The 25824-nt window shown below is 38.4% G+C and overlaps 1 protein-coding gene across 1 annotated transcript; it reads left to right on the top strand.

Annotated features, from left to right (window-relative positions):
• Positions 1-3959: 3959 nt before the first annotated feature.
• ABCB10 (ATP binding cassette subfamily B member 10) lies at positions 3960-25824 on the top strand. The gene is made up of 13 exons (XM_009644184.2): positions 3960-8466; positions 9718-9918; positions 10260-10462; positions 12127-12261; positions 13877-14023; positions 14840-14975; positions 17395-17490; positions 20708-20917; positions 21205-21284; positions 22591-22771; positions 23016-23059; positions 24546-24580; positions 25200-25824. Exons 2-13 carry the CDS (start codon positions 9756-9758, stop codon positions 25489-25491), a joined length of 1722 nt encoding a protein of 573 aa, XP_009642479.2. The 5' UTR covers positions 3960-8466; positions 9718-9755; the 3' UTR covers positions 25492-25824.

The following is a 25824-nucleotide window of genomic DNA, read 5'->3' as shown; positions in this document are numbered from 1 at the left end:
CGGAGCGGCCGGGGGCCCGGGGGAAGGAGAGGGCCCTTGTTGCCCTCCCGCGCCGGCGCATCTGGTGGCATCAGAGCACGGCGTGCAATCTTTGAGCGAGCACTCGATACGTGTGAAAAGCTAAAAACATTGCCTTCTCCACCCCGCCCGCCATCTCTTCAATTTGTTGTTGTTTGGAAGGGAAGGCAAAAGTTTTGGAAGTTACAGAACTCTGTTTTGCTAGGAGTGTTAGTTAATGCCTCTCGGCGCGTTCAGCGCTGGCTTCGCAAGCGGCCTGCGATAAACCTGGGCTTGAGGCTATATGGAATTAAATAAAAAAGGGAATCCTAAGCTTTTGTGTTAGATAAATTGCTGTTCTGTCCCCCAAGAATTTCTTGCCCTGAACTTTTGTAGGTTGTTTTGAAAACTATTTATTTTAGTGCCTGTATGGCGAAGTTAAACACCATGGTTTTATAAATTGTGCCTTTAATGGAGGGATATTATCTACAAAGAGTAGAAACAAAGTTTTCTTGAAATTGCTTCTCATGGAGAGAATACGATAATAGTTGTTAGTAAGAAAACAATACCAATTTATTGTGTCGTTTGGTTTTTTTAAAGCCACCGTTATTGGTGGACAGCATACTGCTATCATGGCAGCGTGAGGCCTGTAGGCCTTTGCCAAAACTTGGGTGGTTCCTGTGGAACGGGTAAATGGTGTTCGAGAGAAAAGCGGTGAGGTATTTAGACTTAAATAAAGAGGTGGTTTTGAGAAATATGCTTTGCACAAGATTTTATTCACAGTGGTTAGTTAAAGAGCTTCATTACGTGTTGGCATTACATAGCCAAAATAATTTGGATGCAAATGAATTTTTATAAGAAATCAGAAGTATTTCTATGCTGTGAACACCTGTTTTATGCAGCTAATACCACTGTCTTGGTTGTGCTGAATAAAAGCAGGGGAAAATTGATGGGACGGGGCTGGATGGAGAGGGGAAAAGTTTTTTTCAGCAGGGCTTCAGAGTTGCTCAGGATTATTTTTCTTCATTGGCTTATGGACTAAAAAGTAAAAAGCCCTTTGTCAGTAACTAATGTTCATTCTATTCAGATTTTGGTGACGAGGTGAGTGTCCGTAGATTACCTGCTGATTTTACAACAAAGCTCTTCGTTTTTCCCATTGAAATTGAAACAAATAAAGCGGTTATTTTAAGGTTGGCTTTTAGGAACCAAAGGCTCCTAACTAACCGAGAACTTAACTTAGTTCCCTTTACTGGGCACTTGCTGTGACCTTGTTTATCGCAGGCAGGGTACAGTTATACTTGTTTGTAATTGTTTTAAAATTGGGCTAGGTATCCTTAATCTGTGCAGTCTGCTGGTGGTTTTATCTACATGAATCAACTATCACCATTACTAAAAATCAGCTACATGTAGTTTTGGCTTTTAAGATAATAAAATGGCCTGAATTAAAGTTTACAAAGAACTACAGCACAATGACTTGATAAAACCAAATAGTGAGGATGGAAAAAATATGCAAATGTAATAACTGCTTTTCAGTGTTCTGTTGGCCTTGGTTCTGGGACAGCAGTAAATTTATGTAAAATTTTTCTTCTTTATTGGCACCCTACTTAAGGGAAAACTTTTGTTGTTAAGTTTTAATTAACTGGGAGGATGGAAAAGCTAACAAGGAAAATACTTCGGGTCATTATATAGTGCAGGAATAACAAATATGGGTAAAATGCCTTGTAAGTGGGTGTAGGGAAATCACATCTGACCATTGTATCTAAAATATGTGAAAACATGTTGCATCTTTGTACTGAGAAACTAGTCCTCAAAAACTCAGTATCTCTGGTTTTCCTGTGTTCAAAGAAAGAGGAAGATTAATGTTTTCACTATATGAAACAATGAACCCTTAATTTCCCCTTCAAGTCCACGTAAATGGTAAGCAAATGCTGTGGGATCTCTTCAGAGGCGTTACAGGTGCAGTTTTGTTTTGCAAGAAAGTTGAGCTCTTCCAGATCTTTTGTGTTTTGTATAACCAGTAGTTGGTAGCATAGGTGTGTAGCATTACCACTGTGGAGTGCAGTGATAGATACCTTTTCTGTGATACCACATGGTGTGGGTCATGATAATTCTGCTCGTTGCAGTTGTGCATTGAAGTTCACGGTCACAAAAGATGAAGTAGATGCAGCAATGACAGTGGAGGCCTGGGAAGCAGAGGGTGATGATTTGTGAGGAAGTGGAGCAAGACTAGGATCACCCATCTTGGTGCGGTGGGGAAATGATGTCAGCTGAGGAGGTGCAGGTACAGAGGTGAAGGTGACCTGCTCCAGTTGTGACTGGCACCAAAAGAGATGGTGGCATCTTGTTTTATGCAGGGCCTCTTCACCACCTGCTGGCTCAGGAAGAAGCAGTGTGCACTGCCACCCAGCACCTCTTGCAATGCTCTCCTCGCAGACAGGAGGTTCTGACCCTCCAGAGGCTCTTAGGAATGAAAATAAATGTACCAAATATGCTGTCAAAAAACAAAACAAAACAAACCCAAAAACCAAAGCATCAATGTAATATGTTCAGTGTTTCATCTTCAGTTACTTCTAGAGCTGTGTTGCACTGTGAATATATTTTAAACAGGCCGTGTGTGTTAAATTTAGTTGTTCTTATTAAAAGTGGTAAAAAGATGGCCAAATACCATGATGGGAATTCACTCTGTTAGTGGCCACAGTTTTGTGTAGTGAAATTAGGAGTTTGTAAATTCTGTAATACCTCCCAGATTTAACAAAGGAGGGAAGTCATTTTAGGAATTCTTTGGCTCATCCTGTGTGGTCAGGTCAGGTAAACCTGTGTCTTCAGTTAAATTCGGTTCTCAGGGAAGACGACGGGGCCATTGTTGACATTATTAAATCCTGCTGTGTATGCGAGGCCACAAAAATGCCTTTTCAAAATGATCCCTTTTATTTCCTCCTGCCTCCTTGTTTCTCCCTGTGAGAAACTGTCTGTTGCACTTTATCCAAACCACGCTGGAAGGAAACAATAGTTCTATTGAATTGTAAAGTAAGCACAAGGAACTCTGAAATTTTTAATCCAATAGCAAAGTGTGCCCTTTCCCTGAAATAGTACTTACTGTGCATGGAGTCAAAGTAAGAAGGTTTGTTTTGTACGCAAGTCTTCTCTAGAGATGTGCAAGGAAGGTTATTCCATAAGTTTTATTTCAGAATTTGAGGCATAATTTGTAATGGCTGTTTCCCTGTAAGTTAGAATTTGCCATGAAATCAGAGGAGCACTGCCTTACTCATAATCTGTTTTTTCTGGACTTTGAAGCTACACCAGGTGATGCACCTTCTCATTCTTGAATGAGCAATACTGGATTGCTGTAGATTATCTTTTGCAGTTTCTAATAAGGGATAAATCCCTATAGAAACAATTCTTAAAGAAAGGCAATTTAAAAAAATGCTATAGCTAAGACCACCTGAATTTTTTAGGTATATTCTTTGTAATATAGTTCAGAAACTATTTTAATAATTCCTTTGATTGGGGATGATTGAGGTAGTGAGCAACTTGATTTTTTTTTTTTTTTTGCAAGATACAGGTAGAAATGTAGAACACATCAGCTGTGAGTATTGCTACTAGAAAGTCATGCTTTCAGTTATTTATACTTGTACAAGTTGACATTTCTTATGTTCAGTACTTGAGTAGGAGTATATTTGAAAACTTCAGTTATTTTAGGAAATTAAATCAGGCAGATAATGTGTTTAGCTTGTAGTAACAATTTAACTGGTTTAATTTTGAAACTTTTGCTCTTCCAAGCTTTGTAGCATGAGTTTGGACATCAGGATCTGCTTTTCTTCCCTCCGTTTAAAAATTAATTAAAAATCAGACAAGTGGCATCTCTCTGGAAAATGAGTTTTCATACACTCTTTCAAACCTTGACAGTGAGTCAAATTGATTCTGTAGTGTGCATAAAGGGAAGGAAGCTCATGGGAGCAGAGGGGTTTACAGGCTCTAGAACATCCTTCCCTTTGGAACATGGTTTGAACCCCAGTCTTGTAAATCTTGCTGTTTCTGTGCTGTCACCCCATAGCTGGGACGTTCCTGGCCAAAATATGGGTTCACCTCCCAAGTCCACATATGTGGCCACTGTTTTTTATTACTGTATTTAGTTACTGTAAAGTGGTTCTGCTCATCTAAAAGCAACTCAGCAACCACACTTGACTTGTCTGAAAGGCAGTTCGTGTGGTTTTAAAATCATAATTCCTATATGTATGGTATATACAGGGGCAGCTTACTGATTGTTTCCTCATGTGCAGTGTGCCTTTTGTAGAAATCAGATAGGCTACATGGGTGGTTTTTGTTGTTTCCCCCCTTAGTTTTTCTTCTGATTTTATCAGTATTTGGTATGAAGCTTACAAAAAGTCCAAGCAGCCTTGTAGCTTTATTGCAAAAAGTTTGCTCTTCTGTGGCTAGTTGGTGACAGTTCCTTATTTCAAATTATTGGTAAACTGTTAGTGAAGCTATTTGGGTAAGACATTGCAGAAATGGTAGCAGCTGACCGCTGTGATCAGTTAGGTGCTTGCAACTTAATTTCTCCGGGGAATGTTTTTGCTGCACTATTTGTGTAAATTTTGATGGTAGATGGAATAACAGCTAGGTTGGTCTGACATAAAGATGTCTTCTACACAAGATAAATATGAACAAATTAAATTATTCAATTCTAAATGCATGGTAAAAAAAAAAGTTGTACTTTATCTTGGGTTTGGGTGTCTTAAAAAGACTAGCTTGTGGTGCTGTTTGTATTGATAATACCAAATTGTAAAATAGAGATACCATCTTTCTTAAGAGAAGGTGAAGATACTTGCTTACCTTCATCTTTGCTTTCAAGCAGAGGTTTTGCACAGCTCTGCATAGGCCTTCCGTCAGGCTGTGTGCTTTGCTACCTCTTCTGCCTTCTCTCCTGTGCAAAGAGGCAGTCTTACTTGCTCTTCCCTTTCTTGGGCTTCACCATGTTCTGCTCTGCCTGGAAGGACACTTCTCCCCTTAAATATCTTCTCTGAAAGCTCTTCTGACAAACCCTCTATAGCCTACTTTGCAAAGGCTCCTTGATGTTTTGTTTGCTCCATAGCAAAGGACTCTTGGCAGGTCTGTCATGTTTGATCACAGGAGCCTCACTGAGGGGCTGCTGACGGTGATACCTGTTAATCCTTGAACACCTCATGACTCAAAGAGCAGGCTTTCTTCAAGGTGATAGATTTTGTCCGTAAGTTGCATTGTGTAAATGTTCTAAGCACAAGGGATGCCACCAGCTGATACACCGGGGCTTGCTCCTGTGCTGGCATCTCACTGTGCCCTTCAAACCCTGGACACCCATCTTGTTCTTGAGATACTATCTCAAAGGTATTGCCTGTCTCTCTTGTTTAATTCTGTCCCACAGCAATTTTCTGCAACTGTTAATTTCTCCAAACTGTTGTATAATCTTGGTCAGTCAGACCCACAGTATGCCAGCCTTTTCATGAGCTGTCTTGAAGATATTTTCAGTAGGCTGTGCAACTGTATTGTTGTTGTACCAAAGAAAACAGTCTTTGCCATTTGGAAACCTGAACTGTTCTTTCACACTTAAAAAAATAACAAAGTAAAATAAAACCCACCACAGATTCAATAACCACATCAAACTGTGTACAGAATACTCCTATAAATATTTTCTAAAAACCGTGATCATCACTGGAAATAGTAACTTGCAAGATTCAGTGTATTGTTAATACCTGCAAATTAACACAACTCCACTGAAAAAAACTAGCAGCTTTCCAAAATGCACCAGGAATGCGGTATACAAAGGTGCTGTCAGACATGCACTGTATTTTTCTCTGAGCGTACTATTACAATTGTTCTTAGTGATGTAAGGAGGATGATTCTAAAAGGTTCTTCTTGCATAATAATAGGTGCAGTCCAGATATCATGTATGAATTTATTTTAACACAGAAAGAAAGCCACACCAGTCATACCTAACCTAGAACTATACAGAACATCCTTAGGTACTTACAGTGCACTCTGGAAGAAGATTTTATCTTGAAATAAATACTTGCAGAACTGACTGTTCGCAGGGTTGATACCAGCCCTTCAACCAGCCCAAAACAAATTCCTTGTGGGCCAGGATTCCCCAAATGGAAATGGGCTTTACCTAACCAACAAATGTAAAATTTATCAGTACATAACATAACTTTCTACCATAACAGAACAACTGAAGAGCCTAATCCCCGTGCGTGCATGCCATAGAATACAGTAGACTTCATTCATCACTCAAATGCCCTTGTGGAAATTCAGCATTAAGGAAAAAAATGCACTGTATATTAGAATAAAATTGCACAGATAACTGGTAAAGGACAGGCATTCTAGGTTACTGGTAGAAGGGTACTTCTCACAATTCCAAACCTTGCTTTCTGACTTGCCAGCCCTGGTCTTCAAATGAAACCAGTAAAATGCTTAAAAGATTCTGGTTGGTAACATTCATAACCTTAATGAATAGTAAAAACTAGGTACTGTGTCCTGTTGCTGTGTTACCATGCACTGCCAAGCATCCTCATTACCTCATTTTTCTGTTCTTCATCACTGATCAGCTTGAATGATCTTAATTCATCTGAGGTCAAATCTTTATGCATTTGTGTTTAAAATAGCCCTTCCACCAAGAGGCTTGCAAGCAATTTTTTTGGCTTTGTACTTTTCCACATACTGTACTGGGTGAGAAGGATGCTCCAGTAAGGACCAGTGAAATCAGATGCTTTGCTCTCTTGGTGTTGTTCTTGCATGTAGAAAATTGGTTTATGACTCTTTGGAGTCACTTAGTCCTTGTTCTGAAAAGAGGTTTCTGCTAGCTCTGCCTGGTTACTGCTTGTAAACGTCCAGGTTTATCAGTTGGTGACCAATTCCTTGCCCTTGAATACATCTACTGTGAAATGAAGTTGCAGATCTGCTGTCAAGAAGCAAGCCCACGTTAGCCTTTACAGAGAGCACGTTGATCTCAATAGCGAGAAAGGCATCACTTTGTGCAGCGATCTGGATTTCTCTGGACATAGACAAGCAAAATGTTTGCCTAACATTTCCAAGAGGACTGCTCAGCTGCTGCGGGAGCCGGCTTGCCTTGTCTTTGCTTCTGTTGCCACTTTGAGTAGCCCTGGTTTTATAAAATTTCCATTGATCTGCCTCACATTTTCTTTATTTTCATCTCATAGCCTACAAAACAGAGTTACTCTAAAAAATAAATACTCTTGTCTGACGTAGTTTTCTGGGTAGCAGAGTAAGCTATGTGAAACTAATACTCTGAAGTTTGCTCTGACCTTTTTTCTGTCAGTGACAACCTTCAGCGTCGCTGAAATGTCTTCATATCTGGTTGCTGAACACCCCATACTCCTCCCTTGAGTCAGTTATCGCAATGACAGCTCTTCTTTGAATGGGGAGATACAATGAGTGTTTGCCGATTCCTTTTTCTTCAAGAGTTTAAAACAAAAAGGAAAAAAGAGCAACAGCCTGGCATCTTGTGCTGTTTTCTAGTTGTTCTGCTGGTATAATCAAAGTGAGAGTTTCAATTAGGGAACCTTATTTTGCATGGGATTTATGACTGAATTAATATAGGCAGGTATATTGCTTAAGGGGAAAATTAAATGTGACGTGGGACATCTGGATTATGTAAGTGTTCATCGTCAGGACTGCATTGTTCCAATATATTATCAAAACTTTGTCTAATGTTTAAGTAGTTTAGTGGTTTTCAGTTTGATTTATGTATTTGCTTTTAGTTCAGTTAAATCCGTTGGAAGTAATTACAGTAAAACCTATGCTAGTTCAAATGAAGAAGAGCTGAAGGAACCCAGGAAGGCTGTACCTCTAGACAGAGACGTACAGGATTTTTAGCCATACAGTTCTCTTCCTTCAGTGAATGTTCATATATGCAGTTGTCCAGTTCCATCCATAACTGAGGAATTGTCTGGACTAGCGGAGACTGAGCTGCCATGCAGCACTGTGCTTAAAAGCAATGCTTTTGACCATCTCCAGCTGCCTCATAGACCAGCTTTTCCTGACAGGAGATGACCTGGCTTTTGCTGGATTTTTCCTGCTGCTTCACAACTTGAATACACCAATGCAGCCAGCCTGTTGGTAAGGTCACTCGTTCTTAGGAAGCTTTAGCTAGTAAATAATACACTTATGAGATGTGTTTATGGCATGGATCACGTAAGTGTGCAGCAGGAAGTCTCTCCCTTTCTACTCTGGCTTCTTACAGTTTCTATGGCTTCAAGTTAAAGATCCGAGTCTTTTATCTTTAACATGCTTGCTAGCCTGAATGCAACACAACGGAAAGGTCACAAACAAATATTGAATAAGAACCGCAGGCGGCAGGTGGGACACAATGGCATAAAGATGAAGCTTGTTTGGGCAGTGTGTGGAGCTCTCCCAGGACTGCTCTGGGGCACTGCAGTGAAGGTGCAGAGAAGTGTTCGCTTCAGGTGGTGGCAGGTATGCGTTTTTTGTACCTTGAATTCTTCATAAATGCACAGCTGCATTTACACTTCAAGTGCAAACTGAAACAAAGCTTTCCACCTGTGTGTGCAGGTGGTAGGAGGCATCAAACCATCTGTGACAGATGTTAGAAATACTGCTTACAGCAGTGTGCTGCTGGGAGGCTCTCTGCTCTCTTCATCATAGAAGCGATACAAGCAGCTCAGTAGAATGGAACAAAAACTCTGGCAACTTCAGGATTTTCAGTGCCATGTCTTTTTGCCTTTAAAGACATTATCTGCTAGTAGTTTTGTAGCAATCCTATGCATGGTTACTTTAAGTGGGGGGTTGGGTGTTGGAAAATTGCGCTATGCAAATGATACTGTTTGTTGTGGTTCAGTGGTTTTCATATCAAGTTTGTTCAGTTTTCAATTAAGAGGGTTTTTTTCCTAGATCTTGGCCCTCCAAACTTGGCTTGCCTTTTCAGAATCAAGCTGTGTTCTTACAAGAAATTTCTCAAGAAATTTCTTTGCAGATTAAAGTGCAAAAGGCTAAGTCTTGGTCCAGTGTGATTTTTTCGTACTCTGTTATACAGCTTCAAACAGTTACACTGGTTGGTCTGTGGGTGATCTTGCAACTGGAATTCAAGAGCTCTGCTCATCAGCAAACATACTTCTGTTCAAACTTGTGCTATTTTTCTTTTTGACCAGCAATAGTAAAGAGTAAAACAAAACAAATGTATATACATTTTGCCAGTCAGGAGTAAATCAAATGGACTTTGTTTGTTCTTCCAAATAAATTTGCATGGTTTAGACAGTTCTCAGATCAGATCTTTATTTCAGTCTATTGCTATCTCAGAAATAGAGAGTTGGAGATTTTATTATGGTAGCAAGCATGAATAAGAAAAAACAAAACAAACAGGAGTGAAGGATTGTGTGAGATACAGAAGACTTGGTTACTGTGAATGCTCTCTAAGGATGAGGTCTGTGAGAGTTAACTTTGTTGGGTGGTGGTGGGGAAGGTTAGACAAAAGAAGCAATTCCAGGACTTCGATTGTATACTGAGGGTTTCCTGATCTTAAAATATGCCTTGCCTAAGTTAATTTACACGGTGTCTTAAAAAATGTCCTGTTCAAAACTGGGCCAATTATTTAATGCTGACACTTGCAAGCTTAATAGAAATTTCAAGTGAAAAAATATTTCATATGTACTATTAATGATCTAGCAAATTTGGAATAATTTTCTTTTCCTTTTTCTTGTTGATTGGCAGCTGCTGTTGGCTTTCTGACAGTTTCCAGTGTCATTACCATGTCAGCCCCTTTCTTTCTGGGTAAAGTTATTGACGTTATTTATACAAATCCGAGTGAAGATTTCACTGACAGCCTGACCAGCCTGTGTGCCTTGCTGAGTGGAATCTTTTTATGTGGTGCTGCTGCTAACGCTACTCGTGTCTACCTCATGCAGACTGCAGGTAAAAACACAAGTAAAAAGTGCTACTGAGGGTCATCTTTTTTCACAGAGTCAGGATATCTAATGATCTGAAATAAATTCTTGGCACTGGCTGAGAGATCCTCTTGGAATCGGTAGCTTTTTTTGCCAGATCAAAGGTAAACTCATGGTGCAAAGATAAGTATGCTGGAATAGTTGTTCGGTTTTATTTACTGTTATGTGACGTCTTAAAGCTCACTATCTTCTGGTGTATTAAAACTCTGTAATGTGAATTGTTCACTGCTGTGTAATCCAGTGATTTTTATATTGTCAATGTCTGTGTAGTCTTGTGTGCCATGCTTGACTGACTTCTGTTTCTGACAGGACAAAGAATTGTGAAACGTTTGAGAACAACCATGTTCTCCTCTATTCTGAAGCAAGAAACCGCTTTCTTTGACAAGACCAGAACAGGAGAGCTGATAAACCGCTTATCTTCAGATACAGCCCTCTTGGGGCGTTCAGTGACTGAAAACCTTTCAGATGGGCTCAGGGCAGGAGCACAGGCGTCCGTGGGGGTTGGAATGATGGTACGGTGGTCTCTCCCCTGCTTTTCACTTCCTGTAGTTTCAAATTTGTTTCAGTTCTGTTAGGTAATGTGTCAATGTGATTCAGTCCAGAAACTGTTGTGTGTTCTTGGATACAAGTGTATTTCACTGGTTATCCATATGCTGCATTGCAGTCGATGATGTGCCCATAGCCGCTTCACATTTACTCAAAAGCCAAAATATGGAGAATGCAGGTCTGAAATGAACGCCTGTTGCTGCCTGAATTTATCATGCAAAGTATAGTAGGCAAATAGCTTAACTCTATTATTACTGAAGATATTAAAATCACTGATAACGTTCCAATGGTTGTAAGTAAAATAGGGTGTGAAGGGCATGATGTAAAGCCATTGAAGTTGGTTGGTTCTGGTTAAGGCCTAGGGGAGCAAAGACAGCACTGAATATCAAATTGCTGCTGAAGATTTTTACAAGGGTTAGTCTTCCTGCTTTAGTCTGTCAATAAAGAACATATTTAGGTAGGAAGTATGTTAATGAAGGCTTCAGTGCAGTGCATCATTAATATTTCTTGCTGGTCAGTTGGTTTATATAAAAATCTGACTTCTCTTGATGTTTTTTGTGGCATTAATTTTTTTATGCTTATCTGAGAAAAGATACGTTGGTGGCAATTACCTTAAATGAAAGTGTGATAACTTCTGCTGTCTACCTGGAGTTAAAATGGATAGCAAAAAGTGTCCTCATAAAAATAAGCTTCCATGATCAATGTTATTAGAAACTGTTAAGAGTTTCCACTATGAAGCTTTAAAGCTTTAATACTTTGTCATTGATAAGAATCATGGCTTTCTGTATTTATCTAAGCAAAGAGAGTGTAAAGATTTCATCTTACCATAGATTAACCGGAATAACTTTTTATAAGGTGTTTGCTCAAAAATGCTGCCATGATACAGTGTTAAAAGGTGAACGATAAAAAAGGTTGCCTGGAAAGAAGATATTATTATGAAATAATTACGAAGCCTGTTGATTAAGTCGATTTTGAATTTTTCTGGAGATTTTTGTGTTTTCAATACAGAAAGCAAGATGAAATTAAAACACATCAGATCTAACTTAAGTAAATCTTATGAAAGAACCTATTTAGGAGCTTTGATGATGATTGTTACAAGTGATAAGGTTTTGCAACAGTAAATTAAGTCCATTATGTCAGGTTATGAGCATTTGTGGGTGCTAGGGAGCACTGGTGACTCCATCTGTTCCTCGGTTACCCAGAAGTAGTGTACGGTATTTCTCTACTCAAACTTTCTGTATTACACCATCTATTTAAAAGTTGTGAAAGTGCTTTAGAAACTATATAATAGCTTATGTCTTTCAGCATCCCCAAGAGATTTCCTGGTAGGCCTCTTTATTGGCAGGTTAAGATACTTGGCTAAGACCACACAGCAAACCAGTGAGAAAATTAGAAATGAAATCCAGACCCCTTTGCTTATAATCCTTTGTTCTGACTGTGGGATACATTCCCTAAATGCTGTGGAGGAATGGATATTTTGCCTGGAAGAAATGAAACATGATAAATGAAAGCACTAAATTACAATCCTACTAGTTTTAGAAAACTCTAGCAAGGGAAGTTGCACTTCAGTATTCCAGTGGGTTATTTTTAATCTGAACACTAATCCCTGACACATACCTTTTTCTTCTAGTTTTTTGTGTCACCCAGCCTCGCTGCATTTGTTCTGAGTGTTGTGCCACCCTTGGCTGTCCTGGCTGTGATTTATGGAAGATATTTGCGAAAACTCACTAAAATGACCCAAGATTCTCTTGCAGAAGCAACACAGGTAACCTTTCAACAGATACTTTCTAGTTAACTTCAGAGTTGCTCTAGTGTGTTTAGGTTAATATCTCTGAAGTACAGATCTTCTGAAGATAATTGTACTGTTCGTTGCCTTAAGCCATGCTGAGCCTGTAGATTTGCACCTGAACAGTATGAAAGGTGTTTCAGTAACACTTAACAGATCTGAAAAACCGATGCTTTGTGAAGAGCTGTCCATAACAATATAACCTGGAGGTACCAGGTCTTGAGAACTTGGAAATGTAGGAAAGGGTGAGGAGGTTAGGCTTTAGCTGTGTGAGAGCATAAAAAGATCAGCCAATGAGGTCCAGTGTAATTTGGTACCTAGGTCTGAAAAACACTTTTCTTGGACTATGGTTATGAGTCTGAAGCCATCAGAAACATCCTAGATGGATCCGTCTTTTAAGAAAACTTTGCTAGCAAGTCCTTCTGTGGAATGAATCCTTGATGTTTGACCTAATTGTCAGCTCTTTAATGTTTATGAGCCTTGACATTTTTTAAAGTTTTCTGGGCATCTCAGCACATACCTAGCTACTTGGGAGGAAAGTAGAGGAAGCCATTGTTTCTAAAGAGGCTGTTGTAGAAGGGCCTTCATTGTGTTTACTGACTGCACTGAAGTATTGCAAAGCGGTAGCAGAGTACTAGTAGTGACAGTGACCTTTTTCTCACAGGCTGAGGGTGGGGAAACATCATTAAAATGCATAGAAATATAATTAGGAAAGACCTAGTTAAAATAGCCACAGATGTCAACTGTTTTGAACTCGGATGTCCTATGTAGGACTTCTGCAAATTGACTGTGCAGAAGGAACATTAGCCCTCTTCTGTTTATCTTCCCAATCATGTGTTGAGGGGAAGCTCGTGCCTTTGTAAACCAGCTGTAGGACTTCACATGAACAAGCAATTTTAGTGTTCCATTCAAATATTCAGGTTGAATCGGGGATGGAAGAAGGAGAATTACATTTTTAGATCATACTTTTACTCACAAAAGAGGGTCTTGTTTTTTGTAAGACCATCACAGTATCTTTTAACAACTTAGTCTAATAGGTTACAATTGAGGTAATTTTAGAACTAATACTTTGTTGTTTAAAAGATAAAATATTGAGTTGAAATGAAACATTAGTAGTTGAGCTAAATTAATTCCCAATGTTGCTTTGATCAAATGAGTACAATTGTTTCAGGAAATAACTGCAGGCTTTCTTGCATGATTTAGTGTGGAATAGAATATTCTTTATTTTTCCCCTTCCCACGTTGTTATTGCAATTTATTGTGAATAATTTTCTTATGTGTGTTGTTCACATCAAATTACAGGGTTCTTTTAACACTACTTTTATATTTTTCTTTCCCTGCTAACACTAAAGTCAAGGCAATCTTGAAGTTCTTTTTAAACTGCCTGGGCATGCAGTTTACTTTTAACTTAATAGAATTAAAAAAAAAAAGGGGCGGGAGGTGGGGGAAGGAGGGCATGAGAAATTTTCCAGTGGTATTCAAAGGAATGTATTTAGAGATTAGTGTAGTGATACCGGTTTAACTTTCAAATGTTCTGTAATATGAACATTCCAAATTGTGTGTCTCTATTTGTTCTGTTCTTTGCTTTAATGTAGTTAGCTGAAGAGCGTATTGGCAACATAAGAACTGTTCGAGCTTTTGGGCAAGAAGTGGTGGAAATGGAGAAGTATACAAATAAAGTTGATTATGTGCTACAGCTGGCTAAAAAAGAGGCACTAGCTCGGGCAGGCTTCTTCGGAGCAGTAAGTGTATTTTGATAAAGTTATGTTATGCCAAGTGTCAATCATTTTAAAATTCATGAGGATGCTTACAATCTGCAAATAAATTATTTGAGTGAAAATTGAACCTACATGAAACTGTGGGAAGACTGGACTTAATCAGCCTAAATTGCTGTGAAGCTGCACCTCGAGGTACAATGGTATGACAAAGCCAGTTTAAGTCTCTATTTCTGCCCCACACCCCATAGCTTGGTACTATTTATCTGAGCCCATACCTCCTATTCAGGGAACTAAACTAGTGGAAACCTTCCCCACCCTTAGCGTTTGACAGATTTGGCTTCCTGATGAGATAAGCATCAATGCAAAGGAAGCTGGGGAGTGCACAGGTGGGGGAGGGAGAGTGGGATTGCATTTTTCCATAACAGCTTTCACTGAATTTGCTTAATAGTATTCTAAAACTGCAATATAACTGCAGACTATCAACTCTTCTCCTTTAATGATGGTTGAGAATAATGTTTGGTGTTCCTTTCTGTCTTGGGGAATGAGGTTAAAAAACCAACCAAACAAAAAAAACCCAAACAAAACAAAAAAGAGTTGCTTGCTTTTTGAACACTTGTTGGGTAGCACAGTACAGTGCCACTGGATGTCTGGCTGGCTGTTGGCTTGGTTTAGAATTGGTTTTGTCCAAATTTAACTCAGTCCTCTCAAAATCTAGATACCCATAGGATGGGAAGTTTTTATTAGAAGGAAAATTCTGAAACAACATTTTGGAGGATGAAGTTTAAGATGTATGTGACAAAATCTGCCTTTCCTCTTTTTTTTTTTTTTTTTTCTCCTTAGACTGGCCTTTCTGGAAACTTAATTGTCCTCTCAGTCTTATACAAAGGAGGATTACTAATGGGCAGTGCCTACATGACAGTTGGTGAACTCTCATCTTTCCTAATGTATGCTTTCTGGGTTGGAATAAGCATTGGAGGTATGGAATGAGACGTTAGATTTTCTTCACTTCAACGCATTACAGTCAGTATGAGAGCAGGAGGGAAGAAGCTCTTAAAATATCTGGCTTTCTTAAAAGTCTCTTCCAAATGATCTTCCCAAGAAATCATACATAATTTTTTTCCAAAGAGTTAATGAAAATAAGAATTTAGAACTAAATATAAGCCTTCCGTTTTCCCAAAGGAATACAGAGGTTATTTTTTTTCAGTGTGTGTATGTGACAGATACGTATTACTTTAATTTTCTTTGGTTCTAAATTAAGATACTTGGTATACTGTGTAAAGAAATAATACTGGTATTATATTTTTTACAAAATATGTGGGTCTGTGTTAAACATACTGTCTTAGAAAGGCATGTAGAATTTAGCTGTAATTCAGTATAGAGTGTCTTGAGCTGGAAGAGTAAACAAAGTGCCAGCAGAACACTGCGCTCTGCTAACCTTTTGTTTTTCCATATTGACTGACTCTTCCTTGAAGCTCAGACTCCATAATCTACTGGCCCAGAAACAAACTGCTCATCTTTTTGACAGAGCAGTCTTCACTACTACATACAGGCAAAAATGAAGATAAGGTACTTTGAAGTTTGACAAGTGATTGGAAGGGTTCTTCTTTAAAATGAGTCTGTTGCTTCTGATAGACCAGCAGGGCAATGTAGCTTGTCTATACTCTTTTCTAAGACTAAGCCTGGTGTCGTGGGAAGCACAAAGATACGCCTGAGGGCAAAACTCACAAAACCTGCTTCCTTGAGTATAAAAATTCCAATGGCACCCGTTCCAACTAATAAAACCTTTTAATCTCTGCTTAAATCATTCAGGATTGGTCAACGCATACATAGCACTTTGAAAACATGGGACAAATTAATATTAAATAAATGAAAAATAAAGTTAGAAACACTGATAAAATGTCATTGAATTAACTTTATTTGTGATAAGACCATCTTTTGAAATTGTACTTAAGATTATTGAAGACTATAGTTCTGCACAGAGCTCATTCTTATGGGGACTCTGAAGTAAAGGTGTCGTGCCACAAGAGGCCTGCCTGCCTTGATGCCTACAAACCGTATAAATCTTCAAAGTGCTAAGTCTGCTCGGTATTTGTCATCATCAATATATGTAGGAGTTTGTACAAGGAACTGTGAAGTTCACTGCATAATTTGGGACTTTGCCTCTTTTTGTTGTAAGTTTGCTGTGTTTTCTACCTAATACCGAAGACAGGTTATGAAAACTAAAAACGTTTTCTAATTAGTATTTGCTGTCCATATTGGGGATTGGTTTTCATGAGTGGTTGCGAGTTTGCAAACCTCAGTGTCTCGAGGCTCATGCCTTCTCCCCTGTGCCCTGCTCTAGGATGTAGATGCTTTGGCTCTTTCTTCCAAGCAGACAGCTTCTCACCATGGCTACCGCCTTGTGTTGCAAGCTTTCGGATAGTCCTCAACGGCAGCATGATGAAACGCCCTGTCTACACGTACAGACTCATGACCTTGGGCTGGGCTTGTTGCTCTGCAAGAATAAACCAGTAAACCTATTTTAATATACCTTGGGTTTTCTGCCCTCCTGAAATCACACTTAAGACTATTCACATTTTAAAGTGGAAGTGGTTTATTCTGTTGGAATTCAGAGATTTTGAAACTGGTTACTCTATTTTGAAAGACACACAAAAAATGATGAAATAAGACATTTTATGTTTATGTCTTATTCCATTTTTGGTTCTCGGTTGGTTTCTGTGTTTATTTCAGCTGGAAAGCCTTTCAGCCACGCTAGCTCCAAGATGTTTTACACAGCTGCTAAGAGCTGGGCCCAAGTACTATACACGAGCCTTGTCCTTAGCTTTTGCTTTCTCCAGTAATGTTTGAAGCACGCTGACTCGGGAGTCGTATTTCGTTACATTGTCCATTCTCCACAGAGCTTCTCAAACCTCCATTCAGCCTTAGGTTTTGTGCCCTCCCTCTCCTGTGGCTGACTCAGCCACGCTCTCCTGTAGTAGTATAACCCTGTCTGACAAAGAAGGGCGTTCAGAGTGCTCCGTTCTACTGAATGATTCTGAAAATCAGGTGGTTGCATGCAAGGCTATGTCTCTAAAGCTGGATGCTGTTCTTCCTGACAGATGAATGAAAAAGAGTTGCTTTGCTTTTGAGTATATGCAAGCTTATGTATATTAACTTTTTCTAGTTTTTTCTTCAGAATGATTCGTTTTACAGATATAAATAAGAATGGTCAATAAGGGTTATTGCTAGGTCTGAAGTGAGACTAGATAAGATTTAAATCAACATGTCTGATAGTAAAAGATCCCCTACACATCTGATGCTTCAATGCTGGTGATGAAAAGTAGAATGCAAATTTAATGTACCCTATATCTTCCATTCCATATGGATGCATAATACTGATCTGCTTTTTTGTTTAGGTCTAAGTTCCTTTTATTCTGAACTAATGAAAGGACTAGGTGCTGGTGGACGTCTATGGGAACTTATTGAAAGGAAGCCCCAACTTCCATTTAATGGTGGGTCCTTGGTTTGTTATTATTCACAGGTTGATTTTTCTCTTACTGGTCGTCAGTACTTCAGAAAGAGGTGTGTAATACTTAAGGGTAGTACCAACTTACATTCTTTTGAAAGAAAATAGACACGTTGGTAATTCTTCTGAAACAGATAATGATTTCCTTTAATCAGAAGTTTCTGAGAATTTGGTGTCTTTTTTTCTCCTTGAATTAATTCAGAATATTCAATAATATTTAAATACAGTAAATAAAAACATATTGCCAGCAACACTTTATTTACAGCTGTATTGTTCGGAAGCTAGTTAACGCCCTCCAGTGTTGAGTATATTTTGTATAAACAGCATTTGCCTGTCTCCATCAAAGTAGTTCAGTGAGCTTCTTGTAGAAGATATTTTCTGTATAAATTGCTGTTTTATTTAGTCAGCTGCATCCCTCTAAGCAAAAGTCATACATGAGTTTTCACCAGCTCTGTATGTTAAGAAATGCAATACAGCAGAGTCCAGGTGAGCTGTCAACACTGTAGTTTCCCTCTAAGTTTTGCATGGTCCTTTAATTTAGAAACTTTTTAAAGACTGCTGTAAGAGTTAGAAAAGGATATGCAACAGACCTAATGAGTTTTTGCGTGAGGCTTTAGGGAAAAGAGTTGCAACTTTTGAGTTGGTTGATGCAGAGGGGTTCTTTTGAAATGCTGTGCTTCAAATTTCTGTTCTGCTTTTGTCTCCCCGCATGGGAATTCCTCGAGTTCTGAATCTTAGGGACACCAAATCACCATCTGGCCTCTGTCTCATTTCCTTTCACAGCTGCAAGCCTGTCCGTAGGATGCTTTTCAGTGTGCTTTTTTCAGTGTACTTTATATAGCTAGTGAAAAGTAACAATGTTGTCTCCAAGGGATGGAGGCAGACTTAGAATAGCAGCCATTTGTTGAAAAGGTAACCACTAACTGGCTAATGAAGGGATAGCTACACATGCTTGTCCTCAGCAATGAAGCTGGCTTAAACTTCCTGCCATGGCTGACTATTCAGTGCCGCACTGCAGTTTGCTGTGCCCTTCACAGACCTAGTGCAACTGTTGATTTCATCATCGTTTGGTTGTGATTTTTTTTTTTTTTTTTTTTTTTTATATCTGGATTATTTCAGTGGTCTTCATCTTTACAGTGACCCCAGCGTAGAGTAAGCAGTAGTACTGGGGCTGAAGTTGTCTTTCCCACTGAAGGTATTGAATTGTTCAATCATGCCAATAGGGACACCCAGAAAACAATCTTTATTTTATAGACTGAACACAAATTGGACAAAATTTCAGACATCCATGTAGCATAGGCTTAACAGAAAGCTTCTTTTAGGTTACCTTTCAGTATAAGCTAAATACGTAGGAAAGGATATAAACCTTTGTCTCAAAAAACAATTATAGTTCATTTCTGGCTCATCAGATAATAAAACCAAGAGACTATTTCTCTACTGTCCAAGCTCACCTGAAACGTCTACTCTCTTGGCTACTTAGGTTTTATTTTCATGGAACCCCAGCTGTTATTGATGACAACAGCTATCTCAGGAACAAATTATGTCTTTTCTTCCTCTATCTAGAATCCAAACAAGAAACAAGCACAACACTGTATGTAGCTTTTAGATATTTTTAGAGTAATATATGGAGGAAGGACTTGTGGTACCAGACTTCCTGTATTGCAGTAAATTTCAGTGGTTCAGGCCATGGAATAGACTGTGCAATAACTGGAACTGAGAATAAAGATAAGTGATTATTTGTTACTTTGATAATAGTAAGGATTATACTGCTAGCACAGGATTTAGCAAATACAGTTCTTTTTCCAAAGCAAGGTTTACAGACCACTGTGCTTTTACCTAATAAATGAATTACAATGCATACGTCCATGTATTAAAGTCAAGGAAGGAGTCTGAAATTGTATACTCTTGCCTTTGCAATTTCTATGCTACTACCATTAAACAAAGCCTGAGGAGAGGAGGGAATCTGAGAAAAAGAAAAGCGAAATAAATTATTTGCTGTAGGAACAGCAGGAGTAGTGAAATCTTGATTGCTACTGATGGGTGTGTGTGCTTCCTATCCACAGTTCCCTGTTTAACCAAACAGGGGCATGTGCTACCACGTGCTGTGGCTAGTTGGGGGTTACTTGTGTGCTGCATCTGGAAAGAATTAAGGGGTTTGAATCACATGGCTTTAGCCTGAACAAATACTACTTGGGTGTTGCCCTGGTGCTGCCAATTTTCATAAAACTGGTAGGAACTTCGTCAGCAAGACTGTCTTTTGGGAATGCAGCACCACAGTCTGCTTAGTTTGCTTTGTATGGATATGCTTAGCTAGGATTCAACAGGGCTTAAGAAATTACGTTTCTTTGTTTTACCTATTTATAAGCTTTTTCTAGTACTGATAGTCTTTTAAGATAATTGTTTAAATCAAATGATGTGTTCCAGAAAGTTGGTTTTATTTAACTTTGGCAATCATTCATTTGTGATGGTTTGCTACTGCATTTCACAAACTGAGATTTTAGTTTTAGTGAACTGTTGCCTAAGACTTATGCCTCTGATTGGTCTTTGAATACACTGTGGTCTTGAATTTCTTAAATATACTTTCCACTTAAAAAAAAAAATTCTAAAAAATGGCCATTAATGCAACAAACCTAGCAGCAGCTTTATTCCGGTGACAGCCTCTGCTTAAAAGCTACCCAGTTAACAGGTAGTGGAGAGGGAACTGCTCTTGTTCAAAGAGGAGGGTGTTTCAGGTGACTTTTGTGGCTCAGTGAAAGGGCAGTAGGTGATTTGCAGTGTTTACCTTTTTGCATCTGTTCTATGGCAAAGGGGACTTTGGCCTTCAACAATGCCACTTCATTTCATTGCTCCTAATTGACAAAACTTAAATTGCTTATAATATGTTTAAAAAATCAAATAATTGTACTAGAAGTGAACATTGTTAGGTATTAGCAAGATGCAAATTCTCCCTCTTGCTGTAGGTAGCCTACAGGTTCACTGTTGGTGAGCAACCTGAAATTGCATTCAGGAACAAGTGGTGTATCGCACTGATTCACTCATGGCTGAGGTGTAACCCCTGTGGTCCTGGCTCGTGGCTTGCAATTATCCCTACATGTAACATGGCGATAGATACTTCTATTGGGTGCCTGTAAAGCAAGTTCTAAGAGGGCTGAGCTGATTTTTGTTTCTGTTCACGTTTCTGTATTTTATTCTTTGTCATACAGAGGGAATCACGTTAGGCAAAGACACATTCAGAGGTGCTTTGGAATTCAAGGATGTTGAGTTTGCATATCCAACACGTCCAGAAACATCCATTTTCAAAGATTTTAGCCTTTCCATTCCAGCTGGCTCTGTTATGGCTCTGGTTGGCCCAAGTGGTACAGGGAAATCGACTATTGTATCCCTTCTGCTGAGGCTGTATGATCCTATCTCAGGTATGTTTTGTGTGTTGCTCTCATTTGTGACAATTGATTCTTTGCATCTCGGATACACCTTACAAGCAGTCAGGGTTCCTGCACTTGAGGTCCTAATGTGACTATTCCACTGATGCACCGTGCTTTCCTCTGGGGTGTATGGTTACCTTGTGGTGGTGCCTGCGTAACTTCATATTTCTGATCCATCAGTATGCGATTCCCCAGTGGCTGTTGTTCTCAACGGTTCTTTTTCATCTCTTTTCAGTACTTGTCAGTACACACTTGACTTTACTGTTTCTTAATTCAAGGTACTATCACTGTTGATGGCTTTGATATCCGTCAGTTAAATCCACTGTGGTTCAGGACAAAGATTGGAACAGTGAGTCAGGTAAGGACGAAAAAAAAATTCTAAGTGAATGGAATAATTTTGTATGATCAACTTAGCTGTGCCTCACTTTTTTCTTCTTTTTAAAGCTATATAATCTTCCTTCTCAGTGAAATCCCTCCATCTCAGCATAACTGCTGTTGTGCATGCTTTCTTCTAAATATTAGAGCTAGTCCCATTATTCTGTAGTCTGTTTTTACATAACCATAGAGATTCGGAGTGTTAGCTTAGAAGAAAAGTGTGCATGTGGAGACTGGAAAGTACATTGTTGCAAATTGTGTAGGTATGACCATCTTGATGTTTGCTATGATTTGGTGAAGAAAGTAAGACAAAGCTTAACATTTAATGACCTTTTGTATTAATGGAAGTTACACAATCATATTTTACATAGCCATTTGAAAACTGACCTTCTGTGCTCTGTGTTATTTCCAGGCAAACATGATTCCATTAGGAAAGCATGAAAATCCAGCACTGTTGGCACTTACTTTTGTAGTCCCCCCTTCCTAGCAACCCCCAAACTCTGGAAGTACAAAGGGATGTTCAGTGGTCTCTTAAAAATAAACTATTTGACCAATTAAAATATGTATGTTCCTTCCATCTTCCCCCCAGATGCTTCGCAGTGCAAATAACTGTTAGGTTGATGTTCTGGTTAAAAGCATAAGGGTAACTGGGTATATGTTGCATTTCAAAACATCTACTTTATGTAATAATGCCACCAAAAGCTTTTGTGCAAAACTTATTTTCCTGTGGGCACATTAGCATTTTTCTTTTTGAATGTATGTATTCCACCTGAGCTACCAGTAGGAGATTCATGCTGCTATTGATACTATAGCATGTCTCTATTTTATAAACAGAGCAGACTTACCTTGTTTCAGACATTTTCCCATTTTACATCACTTGTCCTGTCTGCCAGTCCTCTTCTCTTTTTTAAGCTTTAATATAAATTAAATGCACAAAATGCCATGAAATCTGTGTAGAGATCAAGAGAAGAGTCATTGTTGCTAAGGGTGATAGTAGTAAAGTACAAAGGGAGGTTTTCTGATGTTTGGATGAATAGCTCTTTCTGAACTCTTCCTCAAATACTAGGAATTGAGGATTATGTTTTGTTAGTTAAAAAAACAACTTATTTTTTAATTGGTTTTCAATTCCTATTTTGGTGTTAGGTTGTTTTATTTCTTTGTTTTTAATTCAATTAACTCTAGCTTACATATTCTTTTGTATGGATATAATAGAAATTAATGCTGGGCCTTGTAAGTGGGATTTATGTTGTTTTAGTATATTATATTAGTTATGGTTTTGAATTTATCAGGAACCGATTCTGTTCTCCTGTTCTATCGCTGAAAATATTGCCTATGGTGCAGAGGATCCTTCTACTGTGACTGCAGAGGAGATTCAGAAAGTTGCTGAAATAGCTAATGCTGCTAGTTTTATCAGAGATTTTCCAAAAGGCTTTGACACTGTAGTTGGAGAAAAAGGCATTTTGCTTTCAGGTACATCTTTATATTGCTTATTTTAAAAATCTTGATGCTATAGAATGAAGTAAAAATTCTATTATTTTTTGCTACCGTTTTTTTTTCTCCAAGTCATAGACTGCCATAAGTATTAAAAAATCCCTCCTTCACCTCCATTCCCCCCCTAGAGTACGTGTGCCTAATTCTGCTCAGCCCAGGCATTCAGTTAAAATTACTTCACATCTGTTTTTCTGTTTTAATTTACTGAGCTTTTTTCCCCCAGGTGGACAGAAGCAACGAATTGCAATTGCTCGAGCTCTGCTCAAGGTAAGCTGGCACCCAAATAGCTATTTACCTACTTTGTGGGGAGGTGGGAAGGGTTAAAAAGGAGGAGGTCTTTCAATGAGAGAGGTGGAAAAATATTTTTATTTTACTTAAAAAGAAAATTGTATCTTTTACTTTAATGAGAAAGTTTGAAAGGGCTGAGTGGTTTAAGTAAAGACAATTTACTTATGTAAGTGCTTCTTCCCATCTTTCAGTCATGTTTTTTGATAGTTCTTGCCAAGACTGATTGTGTAAAGGTCAAGGATGAAGGAAGAGTTTAAGAATGTGGTGCTAGTAAACTCATACATGACACTTCCATCTCTGTGTTCAGATCTCTGTCACTCATGAGTTGATTTTTCTGGGCTGTAGCTTACTAGCACTGTAGATGCCCTGTCTTGGCTTTGACGGGAGCTGGTCTGGATTTGGGACAAGATACTATTTCAGGCACAATGTTGTGTCTTCTTTTTTTTTTTTTTTTTTTTTTTTAAGGGTTGGCATGGTCTAGCTTTAGGGCAGGCTCTGTGCTGCACAAATCTGAGAAGGCTTCTGAGGATCAGAAGGACAGGGACAGCCACGGGGCCTCACAGAGGGGCAGTTTGGAGCTGATGCTCAGCTGGAAATTTGTAGCCTTGCTGAACCCAACTTACATTCATGTTAAGCTGCGTGGTGGTCTCTAGCATCCTAGCATGCCCAGTTCTGCCAGATTACTGGGAATTTTTCATTATACCAGTTCTCTTTCACCATGGATACTGAAAAGCTGATTGCATTTCATGTCAAGTGCAGTTCATGGGGAGTAGAGACTTTATTTGGGGTGGGGGGAAGTTGTGAAAAATAAACAAGTAGTTGATATGTGTGTGTTTGGGGGTGCAGTGGAGTCCCTTCTCTTCCAGATAAAGTCTAAAGCTTTTACTGTCAACTTAATCAAAGAAGTTTGGGTTATGGGCTGTAATTCAGAAAAGGCTTCTTAGGGATTTGAGTGCTGGCAATTTTTTTATTATTTATTTAATTGAGAAGAGTTCTTAAATGCTAGTTCTTAAGTACTATGTATTTCATCTGGGGGTCAAAAACTGCTTGTTGGTAGGTTTTTGCAGGGTTTTTTTGTTACTGGACAGTTATATATAGCAGACTGACTGCAAGCAGAGGGTAGCTCAGCCTCTGTGAAACACCCATATAAGAGCAGTAAATACAGTGCTGCCAAGTATACATTAAAAATCATTTCCCACCTTTAGTTTGTATCTTTCAAACAGTGATCTGGTAATAGCGTTCTTTTACTTTAGTTTGCAAAATTTGAAGATGGAAGAGTGTTGTTTCTGTTTTGTCCTCTTAGCATTTGGACTTCTTAAGTAATGCTTTGAATGACACTCAGTTCTTTTGATGAAATAAGTACCCTTACTTGGAGTTTTAAGCTATACGAATCCTGTTTTTTATTGATATAAATATTCAGATCTTGTCTAATTGTTATTATAACCAATTTTACTTTGTTCTTCAGAACCCTAAAATTCTTCTGTTAGATGAAGCAACAAGGTAAGAGAGAAAATAAACAGCAACTTAGAAATTATCTGTAAAATTCAGATATGTGAGGTCTTCTCTCTTCTTTCTCTGCATGCCCTTGCACAAATTATCTAGCCCCTTATTCTTCTCTTCCCACAAAAAGAATGTGCTTTCTAGAATGTGTGAACTGGTTAGGAGACCTGTGAAAAAAGCTGTTTATGCAAAGTGGAAAGGATAGCTGGTACACTGTGTTGTAATTTTTCATGGAGTTAAATTTGTAATACGTTAACTTGATTTTGAAACTTGAAACTTTTGAACTACTTAAAGCTTTTTTGTATCTTCAGTTTAAATAAAGATGTTGGTATTAAAGAGAGGTGATTATACTGCAGTATAACTTTTTTTTTCCACTGAATTAATTTAGTGTTATTTCTCCATGAATATTCTTGCATATGAGAATATGTAATGCCTGTAACTTGGATGTGTGCACTAAGCATATTCACGAAACTTTCCTGGAGTTCCATTGGTTCATCTTCACCAACAATAGCAAGGGTTTGCAGTTTTAGCATAACAAGCCTAATGCATACAAACCTAATTTGTCTTAAAATAACAAATATCCTCCTCTCTCCCCTTCCTGCTTCCCATTTCTTAATAGTGCTTTGGATGCTGAAAATGAATATCTAGTGCAAGAAGCTCTGGACCGACTGATGGAAGGGAGGACAGTCTTAATTATTGCTCATCGTCTGTCTACTATTCAGAATGCTGATTTTGTTGCAGTTCTTGGCCAGGGTAAAATTCTTGAATGTGGAAAACATGAGGAATTACTTGCAAATCCAAATGGACTTTTCAGGAAACTAATGCAGAAACAAGCTTTTCTTCAGAATAGTGATACTTTTGCATTAGATTTACAATCTGGAGAAAAGGATGTATTAAAAGAAAAGGTATGAGAGAATGTATGAATAATGGAAGCTTACAAACTACAAAGAATATAACTTATGTTTCAGCTATGTAAAGTAAATGTTCTATTTTTCCAAAATGTACAAAATACTCTTTTTGAAGCTTAAATGTGTTTAAACTTTTTATTGAAAGCTTTTTAATAATTATTGCAACTTTTTAAAATGTCTATCACATTGAGATAATTTGAGTGTATAGTGTTTTCTGCTTTGTCTTGAGACCATTTAGAATCTTGTTTGCTGTAATGTACTGTATGATGATGTGCTGCATTCTCAAGTAAGTTCAGTATTTTAAGGGTAATTAAATGACAAATCTTACCATTTTCA

Source organism: Egretta garzetta, unplaced genomic scaffold, assembly GCF_000687185.1.
Source record: "Egretta garzetta isolate BGI_Z169 unplaced genomic scaffold, ASM68718v1 scaffold118, whole genome shotgun sequence".
Taxonomy (NCBI): domain Eukaryota; kingdom Metazoa; phylum Chordata; class Aves; order Pelecaniformes; family Ardeidae; genus Egretta; species Egretta garzetta.
This window is presented reverse-complemented; position numbering and strand designations above follow the sequence as displayed.

Coding starts and splice junctions, on each gene's coding strand:
- ABCB10 (XM_009644184.2), top strand. CDS start 9,756: ATGTCAGCCCCTTTCTTTCTGGGTAAAGTTATTGACGTTATTTATACA. Junction 20,918..21,204: donor GCTGTATGATCCTATCTCAG/GTATGTTTTGTG, acceptor TCTTAATTCAAG/GTACTATCACTGTTGATGGC. Junction 23,060..24,545: donor TTGCTCGAGCTCTGCTCAAG/GTAAGCTGGCAC, acceptor TTTGTTCTTCAG/AACCCTAAAATTCTTCTGTT.